General features: G+C 40.7%; 1 protein-coding gene across 1 annotated transcript in view; it reads left to right on the top strand.

The window, feature by feature from the left end:
* The first annotated feature begins 377 nt into the window (after positions 1-377).
* Positions 378-10,735, top strand: part of LOC129818467 (astrotactin-2-like) — a 433,204-nt gene continuing 422,846 nt past the window's right edge. Inside the window, exon 1 of the mRNA XM_055874386.1 lies at positions 378-953. Coding sequence (XP_055730361.1) covers positions 620-953 — 334 coding nt within the window. The 5' untranslated portion in view covers positions 378-619. The remainder of the gene's footprint in view (positions 954-10,735) is intronic.

Here is a 10,735-nt window from a genome sequence, read left to right as displayed (position 1 = left end):
TCTGCTTACTCTCTGTACAGTAAGCTATTCACTCCAAAACATTACAGTGTTATAGTGAAATGACCAAGCACCCTGGTAGCAGCAGTAGAAAGGTATGAATTACGGGGAAGCCAAAATAGACAGCCTAGCAAAATAGAAGTGACATTTGTCTATTCATCACAAACATAAAATGCTATTTCCCACATGCAAAGCCCTTTGTAATAATAAAATGAATGCATTTACTCGAAAAATCGAACTTTACCATCAAAGCATGCATTATAACTTCATAACAGTCATGGAGACTCGACTTCCTCTTTTCCCATTGGTTGCCTCGAAATGCATATCCTTGATTGCATGAAAAAGCTGTCTCAAGACAAATGTATTCCCTCTTTCCTTCATTTCATATCTATGGCGAGGTCTCACAGAATCGTATATCCGCATTATGAGAAATGATGTGTATACATCAACACAGAAGGAAGCAAGTTGGAGAAAAAAAGTATTAGGCTACAGATCTGACTACACCTGTGCTGCCGCCTCCTGGACATACATGACTACCGAGCGCGTGCAGTGGCTGTAGTATAAACGAACAAGCAGTTTAAGAGCCGCACTCAAAGCTAGATAACCGCGCATTGGGAGCGGGATGGCAGGGAGAGTAAAGCACCACGTCCTCCTCCTCATGGGGCTCTTGCTGACAGGGACCGCTACAGTCCGGGGAAGCAGAGGGGGAGCGATGTTTGATGAGGAGAGGGAGAAGGAAAACGACGCAGAGAGCCCTTGTGAAGTTAAAACCGTTACCGTTTCTACCCTGCCTGTACTCCGGGAGAATGAGTTCAGTTTCACCGGTGGTGGCTCGGGGAGCGTGGCCGGAGGAGGAGGGGAGTCCCGACTCCTTTTATTCGTTAGAACAGACCTACCTGGACGAATTTCCGTTATGGATGATCTTGACAACACCGCTCTCCCATACTTCACACTGGGTAAGAACATTATAATCTTACTGCCTCTTTACTGTCCCCCAATACATCACCGGATTTACAATGGTTGCTCATAGGGACCACTAACATATGCCTGGCCGGTGGTATAGGCTATATTTACTGAATTACAATAATTGTTTTCGTACATTCAAAATATAAAGACTTATTCTACACAGTGAAGTGTCATCTAGGGTTGAACATTATGGCAGTTTAATGTTAACGACATGATAGCCCAAGTAGAGGTGTGTTGACCAATCAAGGGGAAGAGCCACTGTGCCATATCTATCTGGTACAGAGACTAAAACAGCGTTGGGAACTTATATATGTATCTTATATATGTATCTGAACACCACTCATGTAATGAAAACGCAAGAACGAACTCGACACCATTCGTACACGGCTCTCTCACTCACCGCGCGCACATACACACACCAATTGGGTCATTTTTGTGTACTATGACAAATTAAGACTAAGTGACATGCATAGCCTTAAGTATTAGGCAGTGAGGGAATGCATAGATTGCAATTTAGCTGTGAAAATCTGCATGAAATTGGTATGTTGTATTTTTATGAACACATTATTCATAGCAGAGACTAGGACATGTGCAGCATTGAAGGAAGTTAGATTAAGAAATGCATAATAATGTAAGCTTGCTACAGTGTCATTATTTTCTCATTGCAAATTGCAAGGGTTTAGGCCAGGGCCCACATATGAGGTTGACTCTGCCTTGCATTGATTGAGTAGTGTTTATTTGTGTCCCTAGAAAAGTATCCACAGCAGTTGTCAATCTTCAGATAATATACACACAGTTAATCCTATATGCAAAACAAGGTTTTGGCTTTCCACACCTCCTGCCCATGAATATAATATATGCGCACGTGTATACCCATGTGGTTCTGTAATTGAATACCATAGGCGTTAGAAGACCTAACGGCCTTCAGTGATTGGACAATGACTGTCGACTGTAGGCCTGTGTTATTGCAATGTGATAGTAAACAGCATGACTGTTTTATATTCACATTTAGAGGTAGTAGTCATCTGTGTGTGGGTCAACAGACTGTATCAAACTAGTTGATATGTACAACCATACACATACCCTGAGTATGAATCATATAGACTCAATAGATGTGCTAATTTTCCAGATTTTTGTTGTGGTTCATACAATAACAAAGATGTATACCGTTCATTTTGAACTTGACCTCATGGCAATCGAACAATACATTGCTTGTTATGACTATGCAGAACACCGGAATCGTATAGTAACCCGCACATTTTGTGGAACCCATCTCTCGCTCTCGTTCTCTCTATGTCTCTGTCGGTCTGTCTTTCTGTGTCTCTCTGTCTCTCACTTTATCTCTCTCTCAGCCCAGCAGCATTGAGACGGCAGACTAAACAGACTGCAGGGTCTGGAGCATATGCTTGTAAATCACTTTCTTTTCTCATTAAAGACACGCGTCGACTCTTGAGTTAGGACTCTCTGTCCTTCCATTCAGCCAGCCAGCAAATTTGCTGTGCTCTCGCCATGACTGCTCTTTGTGTAGGGGGTGGAGATGGATTTAATCAGGTCTTGATTTAGATTAGTGCCTTCAGAAAGTATTCATACCATTTCTTATTCCACATTCTGTTGTGTTACAGCCTGAATTCAATATGAATGAAAAAATATAAGAATATTCCCACCCATCTGCACACAGTACCCCATAATGATAAAGTGAAAACATGTTATGTTATTTTTTGTTTTTGCAAATTTATTGGAAATTAAATACAGAAATATCTAATTTACATAAGTATTCACATCCCTGATCAGTACATGTTAGAATCACCTTTGGCAGGGCCTCCCGAGTGGCACAGTGGTCTAAGGCACTGCATCGAAGTGCTAGCTGTGTCACTAGAGATTCTGGGTTTGATTCCAGGCTCTGTTAACCCATTGGGCAGCGCACAAATGGCCCAGCGTCGCCTGGGTTAGGGGAGGGTTTGGCCGGCAGGGATGTCCTTGTCCCATCGTGCACTAGCAACTCCTGTGGCAGGCCAGGCCAGTGCACACTGACACAGTCGCTAGGTACACAGTGTTTCCTCTGAAATATAATAAACCCGGCTTCTGGATTAAGTGGGCATTGTGTCAAGAAGCAGTGCAGCTTGGTTGGGTTGGGTTGTGTTTCGGAGAACGCATGGTTCTCGACCTTCGCCTCTCCTGAGTCTGAATGGGAGTTGCAGCGATGAGACAAGACTGTAGCTACCAATTGGGAAGAAAAAGGGGTAAAAAGAAATGTGCGCCTTTGGCAGCCATTACAGCTGTGAGTCTTTCTGGTTAAGGAGCTAGGCGCTTTGCACACCTGGATTGTACAATATTTGCACATTATTCTTTTTTACAATTCTTCAAGCTCTGTCAAGTTGGTTGTTGATTATTTCTAGACAGCCATTTTCAAGTCTTGCCATAGATTTTCAAGCAAATTTAAGTCAACAGTGTAATTAGTACACTCAGCAACTCCAGTGTATATTTGGCCTTGTGTTTCAGGTTATTGTCCTGCTGAAAGGTGAATTTGTCTCCCAGTGTCTGTTGGAAAGCAGACTGAACCAGGTTTTCCACTAGGATTTTACCTGTGTTTACCTATATTCCATTTTTATTTATCCTAAAAAAAACTCTAGTTCTTGCAGATGACAAGCATACACATAACATGATGCAGCCACCACCATGCTTGAAAATATGAAGAGTGGTACTCATTGATGTGCTGCATTCGATTTTCTCAAACATAACCCTTTGTATTCATGAAATAAAGTTAATTTCTTTGCCAATTTGTTTGTGCCTTATTGCAAACAGGATGCATGTTTTTCACTCTGTCATTTAGGTTAGTATTGTGGAGTAACTACAATGTTGTTGATCCATCCTCAGTTTTATCCTATCACAGCCATTAAACTCTAACTGTTTTAAAGCCATCATTGGCCTCATGGTGAAATTCCTGAGCTATTTCCTTCCTCTCTGGCAACAGACTTAGGAAGGACACCTGTATCTTGTAGTGACTGGGTGTATTAATACACCTTCCAAAGTGTAATTTATTTCTTCACCATGCTCAAAGGGACTTTCAATGTCTGCTTTTTTTTTACCCATCCACCAATAGGTGTCCTTCTTTGTGAGGCATTGGAAAACCTCCCTGGTCTTTTTGGTTGAATCTGTGTTTGAAATGTACTGCTTGACTGAGGGACCTTACAGGGACCTCATGTTAAATACTAAGCAAATCTTTACTCCTGAACTTATTTAGGCTTGCCATAGCAAAAGGGTTGAATACTTATTGACTCTGCTTTTCATTTTTAATTAATTTGTAAAAAATAAATTATAGGGTATTGTGGGTAGGCCAGTGACACAATCTCAATTTATTCCATTTTAAATGCAGATTGTAACACAACAAAATGTAGAAAAAGTCAAGGGGTGTGTGAATACTTTCTGAAGGCAATGCAGAAGCTCATTCACTGGACAGCCTGGCTGGGTAGCAGTCAGACGTCAAGCACCACAGCATGCACTGAGGGATTTTCTGGCGTCATCAGAAGCCTTACCGGGACAGTCAAAGGGGGCTCCAAGGTTATTTGTTGTGATGGGGGGGGGGGGGATATGGTAAAGTATCAGAATATTATTTTTGATTATATATTGTATCGTCTTGACAATATCGCAATGAATTTTTTTGCTAGTTTTTTTTGTACCTGCACCAAAAACTCCCGTATATTTTCTTCATAGCTTGTTTTCCATATTTTTTTAAAATATTGGGCAAATTTGTTTTTAGCACTTATTTCCATGACTGATCAAAATTCGGTTTCTCATGGCTCTCTCTTATCCCGCTGCAGCAGACATGTAACGAGCAATATGCTTGTTACACTGAATTATAATAAAATCACTATTATCGAATCACAACACAAATAGAATTGTGAGAAACGCAATACATATCGTATCTGCACCTTAGTATCGTGATGATCTTGTATTGTGAGATCCCTGGCAATTCCCAGACGTACAGTTGAAGTCGGAAGTATACATACACTTAGGTTGGAGTCATTAAAACTCGTTTTTCAATCACTCCACAAATTTCTTGTTAACAAACTATAGTTTTGGCAAGTCGGTTAGGACATCTACTTTGTGCATGACACAAGTAATTTTTCCAACAATTGTTTACAGACAGATTATTTCACTTATTATTCACTGTATCACAATTCCTGTGGGTCAGAAGTTTACATACACTAAGTTGACTGTGCCTTTAAACAGCTTGGGAAATTCCAGAAAATGATATCATGGCTTTAGAAGCTTCTGTTAGGCTAATTGACATAATTTGAGTCAATTGGAGGTGTACCTGTTGATGTATTTCAAGGCCTACCTTCAAACTCAGTGCTTCTTTGCTTGACATCATGGGAAAATCAAAAGAAATCATGCAAGACCTCAGAAAACAAATTGTAGACCTCCACAAGTCTGGTTCATCCTTGGGAGCAATTTCCAAACGCCTGACGGTACCATGTTCATCTGTACAAACAATAGTACGCAAGTATAAACACCATGGGACCACGCAGCCATCATACTGCTCAGGAAGGAGACGCGTTCTGTCTCCTAGAGATGAACGTACTTTGGTGCGAAAGTGCAAATCAATCCCAGAACAACAGCAAAGGACTTTGTGAAGATGCTGGAGGAAACGGGTACAAAAGTATCTATATCCACAGTAAAACGAGTCCTATATCGACATAAACTGAAAAGCCGCTCAGCAAGGAAGAAGCCACTGCTCCAAAACAGCCATAAAAAAGCCAGACTATGGTTTGCAACTGCACATGGGGACATAGATCGTACCTTTTGGGAAATGTCTTCTGTTCTGATGAAACAAAAATAGAACTGTTTGGCCATAATGATCATCATTATGTTTGGAGGAAAAAGGTGGAGGCTTGCAAGCCATCCCAACCGTGAAGCAAGGGGGTGGCAGCATCATGTTGTGGGGGTGCTTTGCTGCAGGAGGGACTGGTGCACTTCACAAAGTAGATGGCATCATGAAGAAGATAAACTATGTTGATATATTGAAGCAACATCTCAAGACATCAGTCAGCATGTTAAAGCTTGGTCGCAAATGGGTCTTCCGAATGGACAATGACGCCAAGCATACTTCCAACAAAGTCAAGGTATTGGAGTGGTCATCACAAAGCCCTGACCTCAATCCTATAGAAAATTTGTGGGCAGAACTGAAAAAGTATGTATGAGCAAGGAGGCCTACAAACCCGACTCAGTTACAACAGCTCTGTCAGGAGGAATGGGCCAAAATTCACCCAACTTATTGTGGAAAGCTTGTGGAAGGCTACCTGAAACGTTTGACCCAAGTTAAATAATTTAAAGGCATTCCTACCAAATACTAATTGAGCGTATGTAAACTTCTGACCCACAGCGAATGTGATGAAAGAAATGAAAGCTGAAATAAATAATTCTCTCTACTATTATTGTGACATTTCACATTCTTAAAATAAAGTAGTGATCCTAACTGACCTAAGACAGGGAATTGTTGCTAGGATTAAATGTCAGGAATTGTGAAAAAGTGAGTTTAAATGTATTTGGCTCAGTTGTATGTAAACTTCCGACTTCAACTGTAGTTATTTGGAGGAAATGGATAGTAGCTGTATCCAAACTGGCAGTTGATATCCACTTACGACAGTATGTCCTTGTTGTGGTTTATTTTTTAACTAAAGTCACCTCAGTATGACAGTATTGACAAGTCAACATGGCGATAGATAGCCATACAGTACAGTGATATTATGTGTCAATATTTTCTTTTTTCTCCAAGTAGTGGTAGTACTACTGACAGTGTATGTAGTGGTATTCCTGACAGTATGTATGCCATGAGGCCATCATATTGTACTCTGTGTTTTTATTCTAAGTGGTGTAGTCTACTGTAATAGTAGCTGACATGTTCCTGATGCTCCCAACAATATAGCTGGCATATTTGTTTGATTTCTGATTGAGCAATAAAGCAAATAGAGGGGATTGAAAGGAAACATTAACTATGACATCAGAATGACTTGGTGGGAGGGGAATCCCACACTATCCCATCAGTATTTTTTTCCGTATCTGTTTTCCCTCTCCTTTCTTACATAACAACAAAATGTTGACGCCCCAGGATGATACCAAGACTTAGGCCTTACTGCACACACGCTATAACAATATGAAACACAGACAGAGACGCAGAGGGACACACACATCTCCCTTTATTCACAAGCAGAATAGTGAGACTCCACTCCGCCCCCTCAGTTCCCATCTCTGCATTTTAATTTGTGAATGAAGTATGGTGGTCACAGGTAGGCTGGAGGGGGAGTGTTTCACTGACCAGTCTTTCGGATGCTCGCCCCTCTGGCCACAGCGCCCAGTCTTGATTTATTACCATGAGTGTCATTGAGAATGGATGAGCATAGAAGGCATAGAAGGAAAAGGACGCAGAGGAATCCTTTTCCCCCCATTTTTCTCTTTCCCATTTTTCTCCAACGTGATTTGTTCTGTGCATCATTTGAAAGCAGGGCAACACACCAAAGGTATTTCATATGCAGCGGCCACTGCTCTGCTCTGTGTTGTCATCTGCAAGATGGTGCATTTTGTTATGCCTTAGTGTTTTTGTTTAGATCTGTGTGTGGGTGTGTTTGTGTATGCAGTTTTAAGTTTCCTGTTTAAAATTAAAGGCTATAAATAATGCACCTTATGTACTCCTTACTGGCAAATCCAGATGATGAATGACAGATTTTAGAGCTACTTGGACTCAAAGGAAATCACTTTGTTCAGTACGGTACATGGCTGATTTTGAAACACCTCATTACCGACTAACCTTATAAAGCTTTGAGGCACCTAGTGGAAGACCAACACTTCAAATTCAATTCTCCTTTATCTTTTCTGACATCTACACTGTTTCCTTTCCAGCACTTATCATGTTTCTGTATGCCATCTTATCACTCTATTGGGTTGTCCTCGCCAACCCTTCCGCACCTCCCTCCCTCACTCACTCACTCACTCACTCACTCACTCACTCACTCACTCACTCACTCACTCACTCACTCACTCAAACCTGTCTGGCAGATATAGGAGATTGAAAGCAACTGTGGAGAGTAAGGGGAGGGGAAAAAATAAATCGAAAAGCATGTTGGCTCCAGTGGAGAGGTACATACCCTGTGGCCCAGAGTGCTGTACTCACCGCGGTACGTCTCAATCACATGTCAGGGTTTGAGCTGCGTACTGCTGGGGGAGCAGGCAGGGGAGTTGAGAGTGCAGTTGGGGTCAGGGTACACTGTGGAGCTAAGATGGGAGTCTGGAAGCCCCCTGTCATAAAGGACCTGGATTTGTTCCATTGTGGGTTTGTGATCAGAATTTTCTCCATCTGTTGCTTGGTGTTACTCATTGTCTATGAAGATAAGAAAATATGTAAAACAGTACGGCAGTGTCATATGTCAGTCAAATGATTAGCATTGCTTAACAATGACATCACCTCTCAGCCCTGAGGGTACAGTTGCCTGAGGTGTTGTATTTGTAAGCCGTCAAGTTCTATCTGGTCTTCTTCAGTTTTGTGTAACCTGGTCGGGTATTCTAGCTACAGCTAAGGTACATCTCATTTTCAGTATTGACTATCACTCTTAGTAAAATCATTTTTTAAGAAAGCCCTACCCTTATTATTAGCAAAAGCCTCTTTGTTCCACAAGAATTCAGAGATTGTTTCTCACCTTGCCAAACATCCAGTCATTGTGAGTGAACACAGGAAAGGTTGAGGGTGTTTTTGACTAATCAGTGTCAAGGCTCAAGCTCATAGTTAATGTGCCAATTTAACCAGGCTGCAACGGGCTAAGTGATGGCTTCAGCCGCGGAATCAGGAAGGAATTGTGGTCAGCGACCCATGATGATTGCATCTCTCCTCAGCATGACTTGTGTTAGTAATGGAGTGTGTTACAGGAAGCACCGCTCGCTCATGTCGCTGTCAACTTGTGGTTGTTGTTCAAATCTGGAATCAGCTGGTTCTTTTGGCTATGTTGCAGGGTTTACATTTTTGGTACAATTGTGCCATCTTATCCCATGTTAGTAGTAGTGTTGCTTTTCAAATGTTGTATTGTACTGTTCGTTCCTTTGTCCTTCCATCCAAAATGCATCTCGATGGATCAATAATTTATCTTGCAATCAGGTATTTGTCGGATGTCAATAATAGTGTTGGGGTTCGTTCCTTGTCAATTATTGGCTCATTGGTGAAATTAGCATTCAGACAATATCTTTAATAAAATCAATCAAAAACCTTTATTAATGCAATTGCAGACATAAGTTGACAACAGGAACATAGCACGCATGTTTCCAAGTAAGTTCTGCAAAATAGTAAAGGGTCCAAGTTATTTTATTAAGCCCGAAGTCCAGCCTTAGTGATGTCACTGCCTATGTCATTACCTTCTACTCATGAGACCAAGCCCATGCATACACAACTATACAAACAAGGGTTTTAGTGTTATCTAAAGGCTCAGCAGTAAATGTCCACTCCCCAAGTTGATTTATAGTGGAATGTCTGACTAGTCTCTTATCTCTTACACTCCCCTGCAGAGTTCTGTCTCAGTCACACATTTCTCAGACCATTTCTTTATAAGAGGCAGAGACTAGAAAAGACTGTGGAACAATATTAAACCTTTATAATGAACATAACTATATATATATATTTATATATCTATATCTGTAGTCTAGGACCCTATAAATATAAGGAGGGGGGTCTTATAACCCCTCCCCTTCTATTAATACAACATAAGCATAATCAACTATTATAATACAAACATTTGGTACAGCCCCTATCATGACCCCAAGGTGAACCCAACAATAGTGGCATATAAGCATAGCTTAAAGGGCAAATCCGCCACTTTTCAACCTCATTCATTATCTTCAGCACCAAACCAGTGTCTACATATGTGAAAATGGTGTGTTTCTATGATGTGGTTAAAAACACATGAGAAGAAAGTTCTTTAAAATATGCTTCTGTGACATCATAGGGCATGATTAAAAGTAAGAAACTCATTTTCAAAACCTGCAATGAGTTTCTAGCCTGAGGGAGGGTATTTTCTTGCTCCCCACATCACCGCGAATTTCATAGTGTTTGAAAAGTTAACCTTCGATGTCATCGGTTAAAAGTTTTTAACCTGTCTAGGATCAGCGTGGCGCTAGCGGCACACCCCCCCCCCCCCCCACTGAAAAACCAGTGCCGCGAAATTCAAAAAAAATCTTTTTTTAAAATATTTAACTTTCACACATTAAAGTCCAATACAGCTAATGAAAGACACAGATCTTGTGAATCCAGTCAACATTTCCGATTTTTAAAATGTTTTACAGGGAAGACACAATATGTAATGATGTACATCTATTACCTAAAAACACATTAGCATAATCCACCATCTTTTATTTGTCCACCAACACCAGTAGCCATCACCAATTCGGCTAAACTAAGATATTTATAGCCCCTAACCAACAAAAAAACTCATTAGATGACAGTCTGATAACATATTTATGGTATGGGATAGGTTTTGTTAGAAAAAAGTGCATATTTCAGGTAGATGGCATAGTTTACAATTGCACCCACCATCACAAATGGACTAGAATAATTACAATGAGCAACGTGTTTACCTAACTACTAATCATCAAACATTTCGTAAAAATACACAGCATACACGAATCGAAAGACACAGATCCTGTGAATACAGACAATATTTCAGATTTTCTAAGTGTCTTACAGCGAAAACACAATAAATCGTTATATTAGCTTAGCACATAGCAATTAGCAGCC

This window comes from Salvelinus fontinalis, chromosome 21 (genome assembly GCF_029448725.1).
Source record: "Salvelinus fontinalis isolate EN_2023a chromosome 21, ASM2944872v1, whole genome shotgun sequence".
Lineage (NCBI taxonomy): Eukaryota > Metazoa > Chordata > Actinopteri > Salmoniformes > Salmonidae > Salvelinus > Salvelinus fontinalis.
Note: the sequence above shows the minus strand (reverse complement) of the source record. Positions and strands in the feature narration are given on the sequence as shown.